The sequence below is a fragment of the Pundamilia nyererei genome, unplaced genomic scaffold (assembly GCF_000239375.1).
Source record: "Pundamilia nyererei isolate P.nyererei 1_Seehausen unplaced genomic scaffold, PunNye1.0 scaffold00043, whole genome shotgun sequence".
NCBI classification, from domain to species: Eukaryota; Metazoa; Chordata; class Actinopteri; order Cichliformes; family Cichlidae; genus Pundamilia; species Pundamilia nyererei.
Window position 1 is genome coordinate 3073822 of NW_005187444.1, and position 24008 is coordinate 3097829.

General features: G+C 38.2%; 1 protein-coding gene across 1 annotated transcript in view; it reads right to left on the bottom strand.

The window, feature by feature from the left end:
- LOC102199648 (copine-8-like) overlaps positions 1-24008 on the bottom strand; it is an 84717-nt gene that overhangs the window by 7358 nt on the left and 53351 nt on the right. Inside the window, exons 7-16 of the mRNA XM_005731534.1 lie at positions 19962-20025; positions 18605-18708; positions 17847-17951; positions 15768-15809; positions 14858-14933; positions 11972-12028; positions 10365-10426; positions 10035-10081; positions 6951-7132; positions 1398-1525 (exon numbers count right to left, since the gene is read on the bottom strand). Of these exons, the coding sequence (XP_005731591.1) occupies positions 1398-1525; positions 6951-7132; positions 10035-10081; positions 10365-10426; positions 11972-12028; positions 14858-14933; positions 15768-15809; positions 17847-17951; positions 18605-18708; positions 19962-20025 (867 nt within the window). The remainder of the gene's footprint in view (positions 1-1397; positions 1526-6950; positions 7133-10034; positions 10082-10364; positions 10427-11971; positions 12029-14857; positions 14934-15767; positions 15810-17846; positions 17952-18604; positions 18709-19961; positions 20026-24008) is intronic.

Below are 24008 nucleotides of genomic sequence, written 5' to 3' on the forward strand. Positions count from 1 at the left end.
GTGAAAAGTCAACTTGGTATGTCTCATGCTGATCTGGTTTCGAACTCTTTAACACTGAAGCACTGGAGCATAGGGAATTTTCTATTTATGGCTCTTGGGATGGCCAGAAAGGGATTTATCTATTGTATATCTGTGAAGCGGTAGGAGGTGTGACATTTACTGTTATTCACAGCAGTGGCGCCAGCAATCATAATCCTGTGTGCACTGAGCTTATAAATGTTATTTTAAAACTATGTTCAAAAGAACAGTTTAAGAACTTTAAGTCTAATCTTTGGATTCAGTAAATGATTCAATCGATGGCTTTTTGGAAAAAGAAAGGAAACTACTCTATACGATAATTATAGTTATACATTAAAAGATTTATCGGGCGATTAAAATTTGAAAAAAATAAATTAAATTCAAGCTTTTCTGTAAATTTCAATCATTCTGAATACTAATCAAAAACTTTATATGCTCAAATATTTGTCTTTATATGACTTTACAGTAAGAGCGTGAATGTTTTTCTTCATTTTTTGTATCTTTACCAAATTACAGATCCTGATTCATTTTGATGGTGGCAATGACCAATAACATATTCGGGCTTTTATCTTTGATAGTCTGACGCAGATTTCAATGTGCAAAAGAATAGCCGTGAAGAGGGTTGATGAACCATTTTTCAAAAAGATATATCCAGAAAAGTATTAGAACCTAAAATTTTTACAGCACTCATTATATATGTTTTAACATCTGAGTAGCAATAGTAGTAGTGGTATGCCCGTGTTTATTTCAGAATGATGGAATGAGCCGACCATCATGAAATTAGAAGTGATGCTGAGCCTTGTATAGACTTTTGACAACATGGAGATGCAGAATGAACTTCGAAGTTGATTTCAATTATTTTTTATTTTATCATCTGGCTTTTTGATTGTATAATGTAGCAGCTTGGTTTGGTGTTATTACTACATATAGCTGATACTTTCTGTATTGCTGCTAAATAAGGGAATCCTGCTTAATGCCAACTGTTTGTATACTATGAAAACACTGAGTCACACTGCCATTTCTTCAGAGGTGCATCTCAGCTGTTTTCTCTTTTTTCTTCAAATCTCATTAGCTCCTATTCTTGCTCCTCAAGCCAGTCTATCAGCCACTGTGCAGGCTAGAAGCAGACTTCTGCTGAAAGCACTGTGATGACCACTTTGCATGTTCAAACCACCACAGCAGGTACATATTGATTCCTCTCAGGTGATTTATCCCCATCTTTTCCCTCCACTTAAAGCTGTAACTTCACCAAGGCTGATTAATCTTTTAGGAATCTTTCCTGCTGAGCTGCACAATTCTTGGTGACATGGTGCTTAATGACATTAACGCGTGTCAGACCACATGTTTCACATCCCTCGGTGTATTTATAATGGACGTACCTGGCCACATGGTTAATAACAGGGGAGAAGTGGGTGGGTCCATAAAGACGTACACTCTTGAGACTCTGGTAATAGGCCTCCATCACACCCTCAATACCAGTGCAGTATGGGTTCTGTGGATTACCATTCTGCACAAAAACACAAAGATGTGAATGAGTTAACAATAAGACATTCAGATATTTCATCTGCACAAAAGGCCCTTGGAAGATTTTAGAGTCACTAATAAAAAACTCAAATATGCAGTCCAAGTCATCTTGTCACAGCAAAAAAGAGCCTTAAATTTCTACTTAACATATTTAAGACAGTTGGCAGTGCAGTGGATAGTGCTACTGTGTCACAGCAAGAAGATTTAGGTTTGAACCTGCCTGGGGACTGTCTGCAGGGTTTGCATGTTCTCTTTGTGGGTGCTCTCCAGATGCTCCCGTATCCTCCCACAGTCCAAAGACAGACACGTGAGGTTAATTTGTGATTCTAAATTGTGGATGAACAGGTTTCTCTCTCTCTCTCTGTATTAGCTTTCTTGCCTGACAGCAACCTGAACAGTGTGTCTCGCCTCTATGTCAATGTCAATTTTGTGTTATCCCTGTAACGCAAAGTCTACTGTTTTTGATACAGGAGTCTGGGAGTTTTTGAGACCTCTAAACCATTAGATTTTTTCCCCCTGAAAACCTAAATAAATAAATTGCAAAAAATGCCAAATGTAGCAAAAATGATACCAATTAAAACTCAGCAGGTTCTCTAAATTCTCACTTTCAGACAGTTCTTTCTACACTTAGCTCTCGATGATGTCAAAAAGTAGATTTTCTTAACATGTTAATCAAAGTAACACAACTCTGGCTGTAAGCCCCATCCACCTGATGTTCAGACCTCCTTTGTAAGACAGGAAGTCATTCAGAAAAGCATTAAAGAAGGAAGGGATCTTAAGGAACTGCACTAAGGATCAAGAGTAGGAGGATAAAAACAAAAAGAGATGCAATTAAACGGACGATTTGTAAACCTGCGTTTACAGTAACATCAAATGTTAAAAGCCCAAAATTAATTACAGATTATATTGACATATATTTCGTTGATATGTGTTGATATGTTCACAGCACCATAGGCTAAACGTTTACACATCCTGTCACCTTCACTGATTTGATCTCAGTGTTTATTCAAAGGCACTCAGTGTCTCGATTGTAGCATGTATCTAACATCAGGCATTAAACTAAATGAAATTATATTGCAAAGTGTTTTGATATTTGAAGACACTTCCTTATTGCTAAAAGGAATAATAAAAACATCACCATGCTGCAGGGAAACAAAATATAAAGTTGTATTAAATTTGATCTCCCTGGACTGGGACAGAGTTATAATTAATTATCATAACGAACATGTTCGGATGCAAAGTGTCAAACAACAGGATTCCCTGTTAGCATATTGAGAGACGTGAAAAGTGGTCACCCCGGGGCCAAAACATCGATAATACTCCAATATTAACACCAAGTGTAAAAGATCTTTTAAGGATGCAGAATCTCAGCTAGACTTATAAATTACATAGTTTAAGGAAGGCTTTAATCCTTCTTTTGCATCAGTTCGGTAAATGGTATCCTCAGGCAAGTTGGAGCTGCAGTGTTAGTTATAAAAAGATCAAACATGATGATAATTTGTATTAGACTCTGACATAAGCCCATCCTCTGGCTTCTTCCTCTGTGTCTCCCACATCTGTAATATTAAAATATTAAATCTGTGCCTGGTTGACTGCTTTTGGAGGCCCAAAAGAAAGTCGCAAAAAAGGAAACAATGCATTATTTAAACTACCCATATGTTTTAGGCTTTCAATTATCTGAGTAAGAAACCATCCTCACTAACTCTGCTTGGCTACCCATGAGTACGAACAGTGCACATGAGACTCCATTGTTTTGTAAATGGAGCTTGCATAATTAACGTCAGATTCAGTGGTGGCCTTCTCCCACTGTGGCTACACAGCTGTAGCCTTCCTCTTTAAGAGCTGACTCAGTCAGATCCTCAATCGTTAAATTAATGCATGTGTGCCTTTAGGGAGTAGCCGATGCTGAGCAGCTGTAATGGCTGTAAATGCCTCTGGAGCAACATCTGGAGGTGAGAGTCGACCAAGAAGAGATTATGTGCGGCTTGAGTAATGGTCAGGATGTCTACAGCCCTAGAGCACTTGACACTGGCAGAGTGGTAGAGACAAATGGATGAGTGGAATAAGGAGAGATGAACAGTCAAAAGCACAACTATTTCTACTCAATATGAACAATGTGGGATCTCAATCCTAAGTTTAAAGCTACAGTAGGTCAAATCTTCACTGCTGCATGTCAGTAGAATGCCCCTACCCATTTGAGTGCATTACCTTGTTGTCAGCCCACTGTATACCTCAGCTGTCAATGCTGGGTGAGAAGCGTATTTACTCGGGAAAAGGCTGTAAAACTTTGTGGAAGGAGTCAGATACAGATCAATGAGTCTGAGAAGCTCACCTCTGTCCGATTACAGCAAAGCTAAAATGAGTTGCTGAGAACATGCTGAGGTTTTCTGTCAGTAAGATGCTCATATGCTGTGAGAATGTAATCAAACTCTTTATCAGAGGGAAAGTATGATTTTTAGGACACTTGACTATAACATTAGCGAGAGCAATGTTAGCTTACAACCAGCTGTTGTTGTTTAGTCAGCTCTTTTTTAGCTGTTCAGGTCACATGTCTAATCTGCTGACAATATCGTGGAATAAACTTATGCACGCTGTTAGAGCCCTGACTTCAGTTTAGGAGATGAGGCTTGATGTGAGGAGGAAGAGGATACTATATTTTTTAGATACCACTGGCATTTTCTTATTTTTTGCAATTTAATTTCTTTAGTGAGAGGGACTCCTTCTCCAAAGGTAACACAGAGCTATGATACTCTGAAGGTGCAGGCACAAATTGAAATGTCAGCACGCAAACTCCCACAGCCTCTCTTCTCCTCTGCCTTGTTTTGTTTATGGAGCCATTTTATAGCCACGTACATAAAACACAATTAGTCAGAAACTAGAAGTTCTTCCTGCCGACTGTATTTATACACGGTGGAGGGATATGGCAGCTTCCACAAAGTACAAACCTGCTCCAATCTATTTTAATGAATTAATCATAGGTTTATGAGAAGGTACCAATTTCCTAGACACAATTACACACAAATCGATGTAAATTTATCAGAATCCTTTAAAAAAATAAATCTCAAAAAATTACCTTCAGCGACTACAATACAAATGAAAGGGTCTGGGAAAAAAGTGCAAAAGTTACATCCATCAATTCCAGACTTGAACCTTTCCCAGCTGACACTGACAGATCATCAGTCCATCGCAGTGCTAACACAGAGGCAGACACCCAGACATGCACAACTGCAGCCAATAAGGAATCATCGCTGAACCTAACTGGAGGAGATTCATGAGGTAATTCATGAACCAAGAACCAACCAGTGCCAGTCACTGCATCACAGTTACAGTTCAAAAAAGTCTTAACGTTACCAAATTTCATAATGTTGATGGTATAAAACTAAAAATGGTCCTTAGAAGCTGACTGTCACGGTTCTGGGTCATGTTGACCCAGATTTCGGTTTCTCGTATTTTGGTGTTTTTCTAGATTATGATTTATGTTCTGATTGATCAGTGATACTGTTTTGATTATGATTATTATTTAGTAGGTTTTGGTCAGTGTCAAGTCTGTCTCTGTCTAGTCCGTGTCTTAGTAAAGTGTGTTTTGTTTCCTGTTTTACTTTGAAGGTTCTTGTTCCTGTCTGATGTCAGTGTTCCAGCTTTGCTCTCCCTGTCTCGTTAGGTCTTATTCCTCCCAGCTGTGTTCCCCTTCTGTCTCTAATTCCTTGATGACTCCCTCAGTGTATTTAAGCCCAGTGTGTCTTTGTGTCAGTGTCGCGTCGTTAACGCCTACGCACCCTCACGTTAACCCTGCCTGCCTAGTTTATGTCTGTATTCCCAGTTTAGTTAACTTTATGTTCCTTTTCTGCCCAGCAATAAAGCTGAGTGTTTTGAGTTTACATCTGCCTCCGAGTCCTGCATTTTGGGTCCTTCCTCCCTGCCTGCCTTCACACAGCCATGACACTAACTAGACATAGTGCAAATTAACTGATTTACTGTCTTTGGTTTAATAAAATAAAATGCAGCCTACAATCTGCCCATTTTCAACAGATAAAGATTGATACAAAGAAATTAAACTACAGTTAAAATACTTTGTCACTCTTGTATGACTAACAGTGGCCTTATACAAATAATAAAAAAAATAAACTTGGCATGTTATCACACCTAAAAACAAACTCACTTGGCTCTTTAGGCTTCTATCTCCACAGTGCGCAGGCAGTTTGGATGCTGTGTACACGTTTTTGGACAGCAGCACTGACCACCCACCAATATATTTGTTCACTGTAACACCAAGTATGTAAGAGAGTGCCTGTTTGAAAGTGTTTTTTGTTGGATTTTCGAAAAGTTTTCTTTTTTAACTTGCATGCAGTATTACGTTATGTTTTAGATGTCGCTTTAGTTTTCTTGTGGTCAGTGTGACTGACAGACTCCTCCAGCTGGCACCAAAGATATGAAAAGATTTGCTTTCGCAGCCGTATTCAACAGCAGTTTGAGGACAGGCCAAATCTTTTATTCTGCCAGTTCTAATGATGTTCATCAAATCAGCACTGAATTTCACAAGACCCGTCACAAAGCAAGGCTTTATTTCCTTTGGTCAAAAACATTGTTTGGTTGGAATCTCACATAACACAAGATTTAATTATCAGATGAATTGTGGCTTTGTGAAGGACTGAAAACATCTCCAGCGTATGCCTCACTTCTTGCCCAGTGTCAGATCCAACAGACTACAAAAATGACATGATTTCCAGAGGATGAAACCACGCTCTTTGACGGTTCCTCACCTTGTCAGGTCAAGTTTCTTAGTAACTGATTATCATATAATTCACAGATGGACTGGCACTAATATTAAAGACACTGTTGCTTCCCATGCAATTTAATTTATCCTGTACTTTGATGTATTACCAAATAGCAAACATAAAAGTATATTTGTGTTAAGTGCTAATTAAGAAATGCTAGCATACTAGCACGTTACACTGTGAGGACCAAAGCAGATGCTAACATTTAGCATGACACATGTTAACTTTAGCTCAAACCGAGGCCATGTCTATGCACAGCTTTAAAGAGTTGGTAATAGAGGCTTAGATCCTTGCTTCACTTTATTATTTAAAGTTTCATTACTGCCTAAAGAAAGATTTTGCAGTGTTAAGACTAAAACCTTAAAACGTTACTCAAATGGAACTTGGAATCCAATAATTTCCCGTGTCAATTATTAAGCAAACAAGAAGTAAACAATATACTGTCAGTCAACCCTTCATCATTTTTCAACATCTTACGTGGAAGAAACAACATAACGTTTGCATGTTTAATCCAGGTTTAGACTGTATGTGCCTAAACATAATACAGAAGAAAAAATGGAGCAAAGCTTTTTTTTCATGTATGTATCTGGACAAATGGATGGCTGGATATGAAGAAAAAAACGATGTCCTCACCAGGGCAAACTCATGTGAGACCCGTCCATCTGGGGGAAGCTTGGCACCAAAACCCAGCGCGGGAAACATCTTGTCGCTGTCGTAGTCCTGGATGATCTCACCGACAGCCCGCAGTGCCATGGCATAGTCATTTAGCTGGTAAGGGCTCATGTAATGGAGTGAGGTGGGCTGGGATGGGTTGCCTGGGACCCGAATGGTTCAACAAAATAAAACACACATCAGCATCACACTGTAATTATGCCTGCTCCCCCTGGGCTGTGAGTCATATTGAAATAAAAAGGAGGAGAGAAGGTGAAAGGGGTTAAATTGCAGACAGACATTTCTGCAAGGCACAGCTGCACTGGAGGAAGAAACAATCTCAATGGCTGCCTCACACCTCAGTGGGTCATACAATTTCCCCAAATATTGCAGGATAGATAGGCAACATGAAACGTACTGTAGTCATTTTAAACTTACAAGATATTGAGCCGATCCTTCAGAGCTTTATTCCAATTTGCACAAACTAATGAAATAAGCAAAAACTGACAATATTCTTGTGTATAAATTTCAAAAGCCACTCCTGACAATTAAATAATCAAACCCAATAATGGCAAAACTGGTGTTAAATAAAGCCCATCGTAAATTGTGTCCTATTTATTTAAGAATAGCTACATGAAAGAAAAGTTAATATAACGACGAGAGCAAAGACCAAAAATCATGTGTTATTTGATTTTTGTTACAATGTGAACATCAAAACCAAAAATATTTACATTTTCTCAAATTAGCTCGTAACTTATGGACCCTGTCAGGCAGTTTGGATTCATTTATTTACCACATAGATCTATTTTTAAATAGTTCAGTAATTAACTCTTAAACTATTGGCTCTTTCAACCTGAAGCAAACATTACTGAATTTAATCGTAAGCAGTTACAAAACTGTAAGGCTAAAATGAAAAACCTTAGGCTCTATGGACTGGGTAGAATTTAACAGCCTTGAGAACAGATCACAGATATTATAAAAGAAGCAACAGCACTCAGGATGAGGATAAAGACAGTGGCCTTTCCCACCTGCACATGAAGACTCAATTAGCGGGCAAAACAGGAAACATGAGAGCCAATCGTGAAACATGAGAGCCAATATACTTTTACGTTTGCAAATGTAAAAGTATATTTGTATTAAGTGCTAATTAAGAAATGTTAGCATACTAGCACGTTACACTATGAGGACCAAAGCAGATGCTAACATTTAGCATGTGTTGCTGCACTAACGCGTGCACATAACATACGTTCACAAGAGTTTGTTATGCTGCTCACTATCATGGTGAAGGTTTTTGTCAAAGCTTTTTTGTTTCATGGCATTTCTGGCCTTTGTACAAAATCTTTTTGTGGACATTACCAAAGTCCTGAAGCTAATCTTTATTTCAGTTATGTTCCAACTGTCACAACTACAGTCCTCCCTTATTCATTTACTTGCAGGCTTTGAAAGAACTGTCCAAATAACTGCTTGAATGTGTTACCAAGACAGCGTATGTGACGCGAGGCTTGCTTTTTGAACGACTGTCACCATTACAGAGTGAAATTTGAAAAACTGAGAATACTGATAAATGCAAATTTAAGACTAAATAACAGCTGTGAGCCAGTTATATTAATGTTGTTGAAGCTGCGCTAAAAAGTAGAGTGAAGACTGTACTAGAGCAGCGGTCCCCAACCCCCGGGCCTCGAACCGGTACCGGTCCGTGAGTCGTTTGGTACCGGGCCGCGAGAGATGAGGCTCAGGTGTGAAATATGTGGTTTTCAGGGTTTTTATCGGTTTTCAGCGTTATTTTGTTATCGTTTTTATCGTTAACTCGGTTTTCCTGGGTCTTTTCACCTGTGTTATGAATAAATCTTCTTTTTTTCGGTACCGGTACTAGTTTTATTTTGTTGTATTTATCCGCGACACCTTAAAGGCCGGTCTGTGAAAATATTGTCGGGCATAAACCGGTCCGTGGCGCAAAAAAGGTTGGGGACCGCTATACTAGAGGACCTATTCTAGGCCCCTTTCAGCTTCAGATTAATGCACATTGAGGTGGTTCTCCATCTAACATTTGCAACAGCAGGATGGTGTATGTGAGCATGAATCCAAATAACCGACAGTATTTGGAAGCTGTGGCGGCGAGGAGGTCACTCATACTATAAATCTTGCACCCCTTACAGGACTATGCGGTGACACATCTGCCAGATAATAATAATAATGATAATAATGATAATAATAATAATAATAATAATTAGAAAACCAAGGGTGCTCTGTGGCCCAGATGAACATGGTGTATTAGATTTGGGTCACAATAATAATATTCATTTGAAATGAGTTCAGCGTTGGCTTTGGGTTTGAGAAAACTTGTAGCCTACGGCTTTGTTTGCGCAACATTATTAAAGAAATGAGACAGCTGTAACAGTCTGGAACAACCTGTTTTACAAATAGGATCAAAGAAAAACTAATGAAGATAATATGCATACATTATAAATAGATGCATCACACCACTATTATTTTACAGTGTGGGAGCTGCTTTGATGGCAGCACAGAAACTCATTAATATCTCTTGTGGCAGAAAGAAGTCTCTAAAATTGTATAACATATATTGACTCACTAAATCATCTTTTGCTGAAATGAGAACATTACTCATCCCTGACAAAGTCATCGGTGCAGAATAGCTCATTTTGTTTGTCTGACGTTAAGTTGTTCTGATAAATGCATTGTGGTTTTCCTGTGGGTTTTATAAACCGCCACTACATGAACACAACAATCTAAACTGAAAATAAATTTGGGCAAAATGTGGGAGTAATGGCTTTCGTTCTCCAGAGAGGCAGAAACTTTTGGCTAACAAGAAAAATCAAGCTGAGCTCAGAGATTTAGAGCAACAGATAGCGTTCTAATAATTATCCAGCTTTCAGCTGTTCTATCTTCTTAGTCAAGTTAAGGGGTGAAGAGCCATCAAATGAGCGGATAAGCAGTCTCTTAAAGGTTCAAATCATATAAAGATCTGATCGTTAGCCTGCAACATTTTATCTGTTGATACACTAAAAAGATTTCAATAATATGTGGGCAGAGCTTTAAAACACTCACCATTTGATGCTGTGAAATCAATTGCCACTGTGAAATTAATCTGAGTCCTACAAGAAATAAAAGAACAGAATAAATAAGTCACATGAGGAGAAACAGAGCCATCAATCGAGCCAGATTATATGATAGCATGTTTCAAAGCACGCAGCATGAGCAATTAAGCAGCAGGTTATCGGCAGCTGTCTGTCTTCATTTGGAAGGGGGAGATAAAAGGCAGCGGCAGTCCTCTCTGCTGCGTCTACACTGCTAACTCCAGGCCATTCAGAATTTAATGATGACATTAATGTTGCTGCCTAATTGAGTACTGTATGCTATCAATTATTGTGACCTTACCCGCCTCTGATGTAGTCCAGGAAAGACAGCTCAGTGTCCACCAGGCAGGACAGCAGAGTGACCTGCAGGCAGACATGTGCGCCAATTAGACAGGAAGTACTTGTGCAGTGTGAATCTGTCACTGTAGCACCTGATTCTCTGCTGAGACATTTTTACACCACTGATCAAATGTTTCTAACATTTATTTTTTAGGGCTGTGATCTTTTCTGTTTTGCTCCACTGTGGTTTTTATGCTATTTTATAATTCTAATAGTATTTTATTAAGCTAAGACTAAACAAGACTAAACACACCAACACATGCAGAGATGACATAGAGAAAATAAACCAGATTAGGATTTTTTTATCTGCGTGTGTGTGTGTGTGTGTGTGTGTGTGTGTAGGGGGGGGGTCTCTTTTGAACCCAGATGAGCATGTAACATCACCACAAAAATTCTGCACTGGGAGCTTCATGTCAAGCAGCTCCCATAGAAGCAAAGTGCAGGTGGCTCAGAACTTTTTCAGCTCATGGTACAGATGACAAGGTGTGTGTCGAGATGCCAGAATTAAGGTAAAACCATAAAGGAGAATCAAGAAGTGCTGAGAGCGAAAAACCCCACCAAGGCAGCACGTTCTCTAGGCAGTATTTACTTTTAAGGAAACTGTCTTGTATTTTCTATATGTTGATTTTATTTTCTTTGTTCTTGTAGTTCAGTAAAAAATAATGTAATTTTGGTCAACTTGAAACAAAGACAGATGTGAAATGTTAGAGTGAGGTCAGAGGTCAAATATGATATGATATTTTAATGTAAACTATAATGTGATATTTAGAGTCCACATAAACCAGCAGCATTTCCTACATGTTGGTAACAAAAACAAAGTCAGCAGAATTTTAAATGTAGTTTTAAACATAAAAGACATTTTATGAGTTTTACATGTTTGACCTTGAAGAAGAAAGAAAGAAGTCCAAGTAATGTGACATTTAGGATCAGTATATATCATTATATAATTCTCTATATGCCAATGTTTTGTCAAAACAAACAATGGCAGTAAGAAATAGTTTAACCATATATATAGTATCATTATATAGACTTAGACCTTGAAGGAGAGATCAGAGGTCAAATGTGAAATATTTCAAATTGTTATCCAGTACATTCCATATGAGGACAATATACTTGTAAAAATTACAGTTTTTAAGTTATAAGGCTTTTTTAACTAATAAAATATTAAGTTGACCTTGAAAACAGTGGATGTAAGCCGATTCTTAATGGACTGTTAATATGAAGTTTGCACCACTGTAAGGAAAATATGAGAAAACAAACCAAACATTTCTGAACATTGAGGGGGATATTTGAGAAAATAACCTGAGATAAAATCCTCTATACATCTCACCAATAAAAAAAAATCCATTTTTGATAAGGCACTTTAATCCTTAAGTTTAGCGATGATAACAGTAAACATCAGATGCTTCACGCACATAAAAATGAGGATGGCACTGTTATGATATTGCAGAAGAAAGGTTTTAGGGAACATTGGAAGTACAGAATTTATATGGCATCACTTTGTATCGGTACATGGCATGAAAGTTCAGCCAACATATTAGGACAACTTGAGTAACAATAACAGCATACCGTTCCTGAGTTTTGGTACTTTTTCTTCTTCTTCCCCTTCTTCTTTGGATTTAGCACCTGTGTAGAAATCAGTTTGAATCATCAAAACAGATTATTCCATAAATTAAAACACATGCCTTCTTAAAACTAAACATGTCTGAATCTCCATCAGCACACTGCAGTGGGTGTCACTGATGGAAATAGCTCTGTTTACTCTCCCTCTTCAGATTCATGTATTCCAAATGCCACAGGAGACTGCTTTCAATAGAGGCTTCCAACAGAGTGTACACACTCCCCAAACATTTTTCAGAACATGTTCACACACTTCATTTTGTATTCTATTACTTGTCCTCTGCTCAAGGAACAATTGATTTTCTCTGTTTTGGAGAAAATTAAAAACTGAGCTAAGGATTGATGAAGCTGAAGACAGCACTGGTCTAAATGATTTGATAACCCCCAGTTACATCACACGAGAGTGGAGAGAGCACCCTGCTCTCCCCACATCTATTCTCCAGATTATGCTTCATAGTTTTACTGACTCTTAACTTTCAGTGATTTATGCTTAGCTCGAACACAGCTGATACACCAGTCAGCAAACTGCAACGAGGACAAGAGGGAAGCACAGCCTTTTAGGGAACTTGCTTAACAGCGTGCAGTACACATATTAGTGAGTTCCATCTGGATGGCTGTATATCAGCCTGTTAATCACTGTAATTAAAGAATCCGTGTATAATCCCAGCTATAATGCTCCATTTCAGTCTTTGGAATACAAATGAACACAACAATAAAGTGAGTCTTTTACATTTTAGATTATTATGTGAGCTACAAATAAATAACAAGAGCAATCAAAGACTGTATAGAAAAGACTATTTCTACCATTGTTTTCTTTTTACAATTTGCTCGTTCAAATATGATGTGAAATTAGCAATTTTGTCCTATCAAGCAATGCTGAAGAACTCTTGTTGGATCCAGACTAGAAATTCACTTCTAACTTGCCCTAAACGCCACCTCACGATCAAGCAGAAAGATATCCTTGAACCCTGAAACAAACCTCCTTGGGACAGGCAAAAACTGCTGAAAACTATAGGAAGATAATATACACTCCCACTGGTGAGAAATGACACTTGAAGGTGGCTCTAGAAAATGTTGACTCGGACAAAACTCAAACATAACGTAAAATATGCAACTCAGAACATGTGCACCTGGTATTATAAACTACCGGATCAAGGTGATGCATCGTATACTGACAGTCCACGAGCGTAAGAGCAGTCAGATTCCAACCTCTGATGAATGTGTTTGTCTGGTTTTATTCATCTAGCTTTCTGGCCCCAGGGGGAAGAGAGACAAAACTTATGTTCACATTACACAGAAAAAAAATGACTTTTCCTGACTTTGAGCCTGTGCTCACGCTGCAGTGTGTGGGGAAAAACTACTGTAAATGTTCTTCTGTATGGACGCAATGCTGTGATTAAAGATAGAAGTGAGCCTCATCCGACCCACTTCAGTCCCACAGACCTGCAGTTCTTTACTCTAGTATTCCAGTTTTTCATGATAATGTCAATTATTTTTATTTAATGACTTGATATCATTACTTAGCTGTTTCTTTTTATTTAGTGCTTTGTAGCCTATAAAATTTTATTAGATCGAAGTATTTACTTTATTTGTCATGGCACCACATTTAAAGTATTAAACCTTAATGGCACTGAGGTTGAAAAATACAGCTGTCCTGAGCATGGCATGAACTAAATCATTTGTTTAAACTGTGTGACCACAGTTGGTTTCAACTTGAAAATATAGCATGAAAAATGTGTACTTTAAATCAGTGAAAAGTGAATGAATCCAACAATAATTTTCTAATCTTTTGTAGACTGACCACAACGTAGAAGCTTTCCAGATCACATGTCCTCCTGGTATTGCTCTAATTATTGCGCAGCTTCTGTTGTATACTAACTGTTGTACAGAGATTACGCTATAAATGCTTTGAAGTTGCACAATGTGTCCTATATTCAAGTGAAAAACTACATGCGTTTGAATTATTTCCACTTTTTTCAAAGCATTCTCTTTGTTAAAAATGCCCGATCTCCTGCATGGACTAGTTAAAATGTTTGTGAGGATATTTTTTAATAACAACTTGCCTCGGGTATGTTCAGTTTGAAAATGGGGCACAGCATTTTGCTGTTTCCAGGTTGAATGACATGTTTTATTTAAACATTGTGCAACGGCATGCAACAGTGGGTAACAGTCTCTGAAGCACGTTTTATTCTCGTTCAGTGGGTGTATCAGAGAGTATTACCCTTACAGTGTTGACACGTAAGCTGTGTAAACCCCTCACATTAATAATATGTTAACACCGCTCTATGAGCTCAAATAGCTGTTTGAAGGTTCATGTCTTGGTTAGATATCTGGATCAGGTGACCCTGAATCCTCCCTTAGTTATTCTGCAATAGGTGTAGGCTGCTGGAGGATTCCCATGATGCACTGAGTGTTTCTTCTTCAGACACCTTTCTCACTCACTATGTGTTAATAGACCGCTCTCCACTGAATCATGCTTGTTATTGATCTCTGTCTCTCTTGCACAGCATGTCTTCTATCCTGTCTTCCTTCTCTCACCCCAACCGGTTGCAGCAGATGGCCGCCCCTCCCTGAGCCTGGTTCTGCTGGAGGTTTCTTCCTGTTAAAAGGGAGTTTTTCCTTCCCATTGTTGCCAAAGTGCTTGCTCATTGTTGGGTTTTTCTCTCTATGTATGTATTGTAGGGTCTACCTTACAATATAAAGCGCCTTGAGGCGACTGTTGTGATTTGGCGCTGTATAAATAAAACTGAATTGAATTGAATTAGATATCTTGATGAGAGAATAATAAATAATTAATATTATGAAAGGTGTGGGGAAAAGGAGTTGGATTATCACCTCATAGACGTGGAACTGTGACTGGCTTCTGGACATTTCCCTGTAGCTTGTACTGAACTCTCCGATGAAATCGTGGCTGTAAGAACACACACAGAGTCACATTAGGCCATTGCTAAAAACAGGAAACACTGTAGTAAAGCTGTGTCAGGAAAAGTAAAAATAATAATAATGACAAGAGGAATGGTCCAAATGCCTGCTAGAGAATAACAGATTGGATCAATTTGTTTGTAGTGTGCATAATATTTGAAGTCTTCTTCAAGGAGCAGGACTATCACTGAGAAGCTCATTGGTTACTGTAGGCGTGGGTGTAGAAACCATTTATGTAATTTCACAGAGATAATCAGCAGAGTTGGAATTCAGGGTCAGATATTAATAGGAGCTCAGGGCAAAACGCCCTTGAAATGTCACAAACTGTGTATGAAATGAACAATGAAGGGGCAAACTGTGCCCCTGAGTACTGGGAATTCACTTGCTTCAAAAGATAAACACGATCTTTATTCCCTGCCTGACACCATGAAGGTAACCATTGAGAGACAGTTCAGAAAATATTAATAATTAATGTGTTGTATATTTGAAGTAGAAGGGAGTGTTGTCACGTGCAGGGCTCTGCTGAGATATTTTTCCGCAGTGTCTACTCTTTAACAGTGAAAAACAAGAGTGTGTATAAGGACATCCACTTTGGAGAGTGGTCTGTTAGCAAAATCCCAAAAGCACTTCCCTACTTTGCACATATGCTCTGATGTTATCAGGGCAGCTTTTTTGGATTTTAAGAACACACAATAACAGTCTCGCTGGTATCTCTCTTTTTAGAATGTAGTTTTAATACATTAAATAATGATACTGCATAAATTCATGGACCATTGCACCACACACTGTAGCTTTAACATGCAGGAAAGCATTGCTCTCTCACCCTCCATCTCTGTCCCAGTCGTACACCTCCACCTTAATGCTCCTGTGCAGAGAAACAAGTGGATTGAGTGAAATCCCATTAAGAAAAATCAATCAGCACCACAGATTTACTATTTTTCTGTTTATAGAGCTGGCCACTGGTCTGTGGAATGCACATGTCCTCAGCAAAGAGAGGAAGTTCTAGACAAACTAAAGAAGTTTCTACATCTCCTTTCTAAGACTACGGTCTGGTAAGCTTTAATGTTTAAATGTATCCAGGTTTAGGTTCCAAATCTTTAATCTGTAGCTGTCACCTTAGAAATAGACACCTGTACAAAGAGTGCACTCTGCAACAAAATAAAATTAAAATGTTAATTACAGCTCTGTGTTCTAACGATTTCTGAAGCATTTAACTGTAACAGTATTGCATTCTACTGTTATATTTTTATGCATGCTCTTTTATGGCACGGCAACTCTTTCATGGCATGCATTTTTAATTTCTCTTTGCTATTTGGGCTGATTGGGACCTGATGAATGTAAAAACAAAGAATTACCTGATTTATTTATTTTTTAACCTGATTTTTGTTTCTCAAATTCATTTTAAATTTTGATAGAACAGTGGGAGTATAATGTCCTCGTACGAGGATATCAGGCACTTGTAGAGCAAAATTTTGTATTTTGGTCTAGACAACCCAAAATGTGATGTCTACATATGTGGATGCCAGGTCCTAGGAGGTTAAAAATAAATTATCCATGCAAAAACAAAGTTTGACACTCATATCTGTTGACTGTAGTCCTTTAAAACAATTGAAAGAATGGTTTATAGCTGTATCAGTCAGGACTTTCTGAAGATCCAAGTTGTCTAATTTTATTTCCGATTGGATCTTCATGTTAATGCTAACATGTCAGAACCTGGTCATTTCTGTAACTCTTCTATAGCATTTTCTTTAGTTTAACTCCTGGCCTGTCGCACTACCTGAGTTACACTGTACTAAAATTGTAAAAACCTGGGTAACTACAGTAAACTGTCATTAGCATGCATCATTTTTCTGCAAGCTAACAGTAAGGAAGCGCTTTACTTACTTACTACTTATTACTAAATAATTTTTAAAAGGATCTCAAAGGTATGGAAGCCCGTTTCTGCCACTAAATTTTAAAAAAAAGTATCCATAACTTGATATGTTGAGTTATCTTTCTCAAAATTTTGAGTTATTTTCTGGAAATTTTGAGCTAATAACATATTAACTCAAAATGTCAAAAAAATTGACTCAAAATTTTGAGTTAATAGCTCAAAATTTCGAGTTAGGGCTGCCAATCGGTAATCTACGTGATTGATGTCATTTCCTTGTTACCCGGAAGCTGAAGCCCTCAGCTACAAATGCTACAGCTAAGTTACCGGTATTACAGCCAGTCATGAACGCACAAATTGCTAATTATTTTCATCGTGGCTTCACAAATGATGGAATCTTTGTGTTATTAGCTGAATCACATGGCCTTGCTATCTACAAACGTACTCTCGAAAGCGCCAGTTTGTTGCGATCCAGTTTTGAGTGCGCATTCCACATAGATTACTGATTGGCAGCGCTAACTCGAAATTTTGAGTTACTTTTCTCAAAATTTTGAGTTAATAAATCAAAATTTCGAGTTATTAAGTCAAAATTGCGAGAAAGATAACTTGAAATTTTGAGATATGGATACTTTTTAAAAATTTAGTAGCAGAAACGGGCTTCCATACAAAGGAGCTCCTAAACATCGCCCAAACATCTAGTTTACCTAAGTCTTGTAAGTCTGTGCCTATTTAGTATTCAAAGGACGATAAAGAGCTAAAAACTTTAACTTTCAGACCAAAACAGAATTAGACACACAAAAAGGAATATTAGCATATACATGAGTTATCAGCCAAATTATTATTTTAAACAAAGTTATTAACCCAGAATTTCTCCATCTGTGCCGCAATAAGAACACAAACAAATCCAAACATGTCTTGGCTTGACTCTGCTTAAAAATATGCTCACCTATATTCCTGTTCCTGTTGTGTATATTAATATTATCTCCATTTAACTGTAAACATTCATGCATCCCCTTGTGTGTCCTACTATACCTGTCATAGTCACCATTACACAGCGCCCTGACGGGAATTTTAAAAGCCTGCCACACTGGATCCAGAGTATTCTTCACCACCTCTGTTTTGTGGCAGATGGTGTACCTGCGAGACATACAAAGTTAAAGAAAAAGACAAATCAAAAACAAAGCCCTCAGTGCTTCATCTCCTTATCATTGAGGGAGAGCTTCATTTAAAATGCGTTTCAGGAAGCTTGACCCTTAGCTGAAGAAACAGCTTGCAGTTTCTGTTTTATGAGGGATCAGGACTGGCTCTTTGTAACCACGGCTTGCTGCTGTTAAACCCTGCGGCGGAACATTTAGGCTGCATCAGTAAATACCCAGCTGCACTAAAAGAAAATGTGTTAAGTGTGAGACGCTGAAGTCGACTTGAATAAAAGCATCTTCAGGGCAAAGAAACTGCAACCTCCACACGCAGTTTTCACTTAACTCTGTCTTATCCATCCATCCTCTCTTTATGTTTCTCATGTCAACTCTGTGCTATTATTTCCGCTCACCTCTGCATCTACGGCTTCTGAATGGAAGGCATAAGTCACTCATACAACAGGAAGCATTATGTAACATCACACAGGCGGCTTAGCTCCTACTGTACGTCCTCCGTGTATAAGCTTTTAGAGCATTAACCGTCATGCTCGGAGTCTATATGTACTTCAGAAATTTTTGCATGTGTGTTTTTATGTGTATAATAGCTGAGTATGTAATCGCTGGATATCAATAAGAAGTCACTTGTCAACTTACGATCCGTCCTCGTTGCTGCGGTAAAACACAAGAAACGGATCTGATTTTCCGAAGAAATCCTTCTTATCCAGCTTGTTCCCACAAAACTGTAACATCACTGACTCCTAAAGAGGAAGAAAGGGACCAAAACAAACATGACACACTGCCTCAGAAGTGCTCTAAAGACATAAAATATGACCTGCTATTAATACAAAAAGTATTCATATTGGTCAATAGGATGGTGAAGACTTGTGCATGTGTGTTATATATATTTGTTTTGTGTTATTTTCCTTTTGATCCCATGGCTTTTTGTTTGGTGAATTGATTTAATTAATTGAATTGGTTGATTTTATTACACAGTCAACTGGCATCTCTGTCACTTTTATAATTAATTTATCTTTGTAGCAGTTTGCTGCAAAATGGTTCTTTGGTTTTAAAGCATTGACGCTAACACATGGGTCTGACTGTATGATGTTGTACAAAAAATGTCAGCAAATAAAAGACTTGAGCCCAGAATATCAGAGAACTTCCCTTCGGAAATATCTGCTTTCTATATTAACTGAATGCTTGGGTGGACAGATTCACTACTGGGAGCACAAGATGATGCCTGCAGCACATTCAGGTTGCACATTTGCACTGTTGCAAGAAGGTCTGCTGTATCTCCCAAAACAGCCTCAAGAGTTTGGAAGAGATACTAGGAGATGGGCACAGGGAGCGCTGGACATGGCTGTACCACGCAGCAGGACCAGTGTCTGCTCTTTTGTGGGAGGAGAAACAGGAGAAGCACTGCCAGAGCCCTACAAAACGCCCTCCAGCAGACTACTCATGTGCATGTTTCTGGCTATATTGTCAGAAACAGACTACATGAGCATGGGATCAGGTCCCAGCATCATTTATTGTGCACACAGCTCAGCACCATTCAGGACAGAGCAAAGGTCTGTGGCCACCTGCAAAACCTGCAAAAGCATTCCAGTTTTAGGGGGCATTTCATTTCATTAGCATCAAAAGCAGGTGAATTAACCAACAATGGATTATGTGTCTCACAGAGGGAGAAGCACAGTTTCTCATTTATAGTTATTGTTAAATATATGAATATATTGACGACACAAGTAACTAGCCTTTCTAACTAAGATGGGGGTATTTGACATTAAATTAAATGCTTTTTTTTTATCCTTCCAACTCCATAGTGCAAAGTCATGTGTAAAGCTTACGAATACGTGTATTCTATGTGTGAAAACAATATTAAAATGTTGGACAATTTTAGTTCAATCTGTGTGATTTTTACTTGAAGAAGACAAAATAACCAGAGAATACAGATAAATAAAGCACAGCATCTCCACTTCAAAATGGCCAACAGGTGAACCAAACAGACTCTTACCCTGCAGTTGCTCACTTCTTCTGCTCTCACTATGATGGTGCCACATTTCTTTCCTGGGATTCCACTAGAAAAAAGAAAAACAAAACAGGAAATTGACCGCATTGATTCCAGTGTAAATGCTTTAAATGTAATCTATTTTACACTGTATATGTCTGTTCTATTACTGCATGCATACTATATTTAGTGCTTCACAGTATTATTTGTCATCTTAGTTTTTTTTCTTAGTATATCTATACTACTCATTACATTTTAAACTGCATTTTGTCATTCTAATCTGAAATTGTGAATTCTTGGTTGTTCATCTTCCTGTGGCATTTCTTTTCACCACAGATTGGGGTTTTGGGCAAATATTTATGATAAGAATATTTAAGGTTGATCAGGAGTTTCAGCAAAATGCTGAAAATGAGAGAATTTCAGGAGACGCTGCACCTAATTTCTCCTCTTCATGTTTTCTCTTGCAGTCACTGCCTGATTGCATTTGTAAATATCAATTAATGCTGAATGAAAACCTTCAGAAAAGAACATCAAAGTAATGCAAACCACATCCAGTGACATTTCAGCTGAAATGTTTGTTTGCATCCTGAGCAGGCGAAGCGTAATATTCAGCCAATAAAGCCAAGGGAGGCTGACCACTAAAAATAGACAAAATGAATGCCACAGACCCCGGGCCTGCTCCAGAGTAAGGAAGGGTAGAGATCATTTATTTTGGCTAAGTAATGTCCAGTAATGCCAGAAAGCGCCTTAAACAAATAAGAAAATTGAGAAATTTATGGCTGATCTAAGCAAGTTTTTGACAATTTCTCCATCGCCTGAGATTCACAGGCATCTTTGGATGAACAGGGAAGCTTCAGTGAAATGAAGCCACTGTACATGGAGAGATTGCTCAGTAAGGGGCCAGATGGAAGAAATGGTGAGACAAAGAACAAAAAAGAGATGGACAGAGCCACAGAGAGAAACAGTGGAAGAACACAGTGCGTAAATCATGGAGTACAAAAAAACTGTAGAGGAAGCCTGACACCATCAGTGCGTGACATCACAAGTGTCACTGAAATGGAATTTTAGTCTGTGATCCCCTTCAGTGCTCACAGTCAGTATCTTACACGAGTGTAAATTAGCCTCAATCTTATGTTCTTTACTGATAAAGCTATATGCTATAAAGCAACTACACCTTCACTCCTGAAAAACTGATTCAATCTTGATGAAACTGGCACATAAATTACCCAGGGTATGTAGCATCAATATGGTGATTGACTCAACATTTACTTTGAATAAAAAGTGCAGTTTTTTTTCTGTGTATTTGTATATAGAAGCTGCAAAATCGAGGCTGTTTAGTGAACATGTGCTGTTTTTACAAACTTAAGTACACAAAGATTCAAAATGAGCTAATATTTTTCTTAAAATGGTACATGTTCTGGTTGTCACTAAGCAAATGACCCATATGCTGTGAGGGTATTGCAGAGAGCTGGGTTTGTATCCTCCCCGGGCCATTTTCTCTCCATCTTCCACTTGCTCTCTCTCCCAGCTTTCCTTTTGCACTCTCAAGTCTCCTATCATAATAAAGGCCAAGAATTCCCCAAAAATACTTCTTAAAAATTGTGCATTTTCTCACTTCTGTTCTGTTATTAATAAAATATGGATTTATGAAATTTGCAGTTTACACAGTATTCCATTTTTGGAATTGGCTTTCCAAAACATCTGTGCTGAGCTTTTTCAATGATTACATTTATGTTAGCTTTAATTACCAAGTATCTGGATCTGTGCCATACACCAATACAGTTGCTGGATGTGCCTTGTGTTACGTTCACCTAAAAGGGGTCTAGGCGATGAGGGGGGGAAGTAACAAAATGTGTCCGGGTCAGAAAAAGGAGACAGAGGCAAAATGGATAAATTAAAGAGTTTCATTAAAGTTTCTATTAATATTCAGCTAAAAGAGACGGACAAGCCACTTTCACTATTTAAGGAAAAACAAAACTCAAGCGTTGGTCAATAAAGTAAAACGTAAGTCAAAAAGAGAGAGCCGCTCACTCGCTGTAACCATTCACATGGCACTCTGGCCCAGAGCTCACCTGTCCCTGAGCTTAAATCCCTTTAATTACTGATGTGAGTCAGCTGTGTAAAAGAGAAAGGGTGGCACCTCGGGCAGAAGAGATTGAAGGACACGCCCACACAGGCACCTTCAGGAGGAGGCCCTGCTAGGGCCGTAACACCTTGCTAACAAAGTAAGCTAACTTCAGCCGATAACTTTACATTCTCATCCAAATTTTGTCACTTTTGGCATCCAGAAGTCCAGATGACAACAAATAAAATGCCACATTCAAGGGTTCAAAGAGGTAGTCCAAAAAAAATAGTCCATCATCCATATACAGTCTATGGTTTACAGTTGTTCTTCTATTTTTGTTGTTGTTGCTGCTTTATTTTTATTTGTATGATCCAGAGCCACTCGACTGAGCAGGAGTGAAATGCTTTCAACTTGGGAAGGAGCACAAACAAAGTAACACACCCACACATACACACACACACACAGCTGCCCAGACTTGCAAATATCAATTGCAGAATAATGACGAATATCTAAAAATATCTTCACAAATCCTAAAAAAGTTACAAATAAAACATGTAGGTGTTAGAAAGAAAGCACAAAGACACAAATAAACACACACAATCACAAATCTAAAAGACAGTGAATGACTGCGGGCAGAGATGATTACATAACTTAGTGACAGCAACACATTCTTACATCATATTTCTTGTGTATCATTCTTTAGGAAACCCATTCAGTTCCAACCGCTCGTTGATTCTGACACACACAGACACACACTCACTGACAGAGAGAGACACACACTAATGGATGTAGATGCCAGTATGGCCACTTACTTTCAGCTCACTCAATTTCTCCCTTTCGCTCACTCTAACACACACATATGCACACACAAAAAGGACACCCACTGGAGGACGTGGGGATCAGACCATGGTTGGACAGCTGATGGCTCACTGTCTTTGGTGGAAAATTAAAACAAGACGAACAGGTTCTTTAGTTCTGCTCTGTGGGTTGAAGCTGCAATAATATCAGGATGCAGCTAACAACCAAAAAGAAGTCTGAAGACCTCTTGGAGAATTTACAAGAAAGCTTTCCAAGGAAACTTTGGTCCATGATTTATGAGGAGCCTTCGTGCAGTAAACAAAACTCTCACTTCTGTGTAATTTTAAATTGGGCTGTATTCGTGCAGTCGCCTTGTTTATATTTAAAGTATTATTAATGAAATATTTTTAAAGAACCTTGAACTGTTTTAGATTTTCTAAATACCCATGAAGCATTCAAAACTCATGAGAATATATTAGCAAATGTCTGTACATTTGACTTCCCCATTTAATTTAAGACTTACATCTGGATACAAATCTGGATAGCCGATCAACTCCATCTAAAGGTCTGACAATCCACTGCCATGTTTTTTTAAAGTGTGCCCGTGGGGTTGAAATTGTCGCAGACTAAAACGCATTCTGTGCATCACTGAAGTCAATTTGATTATTGTATTTTGTTCTTCGTGAAAAAAAAAATTAAACTTCTTTCTGGATGTTAGCTGCCTTCTGTTCCATTTATTCTGTTAAGACGATCCTACGTTGATGTCCAAGATCCGGGGAGGCCCAATATGAATGATAGTGTTCCATTATGCACTTTTCTACCCAGGTATGGTTTTTACTGGATTGGCAGAGTGTGATAGTAGATGAGCTCCTCAACAGAGCTGGATAAATTGCAGCCTCAAACCATGACAGAGCCTCCACCGTGTTTTACAAATGGCTATGGATACTCACTGTTGTACCTCTCTCCTGACCTTTGCCCTACATACTGATAAATTATTTGTATTTGAACCAAGAAATTGCTGGACTTGCTCTTCTTGTCACTAAACCCATTGACTGATTGATTGATTGATTGATTGATTGATTGATTGATTGATTGATTGATTGATTGATTGATTGATTGATTGGTAATTTATTTCAACATGTGAACAATATACAAGTACATTTAGAAAAGAAAATAAGAGAGAAAAAAAA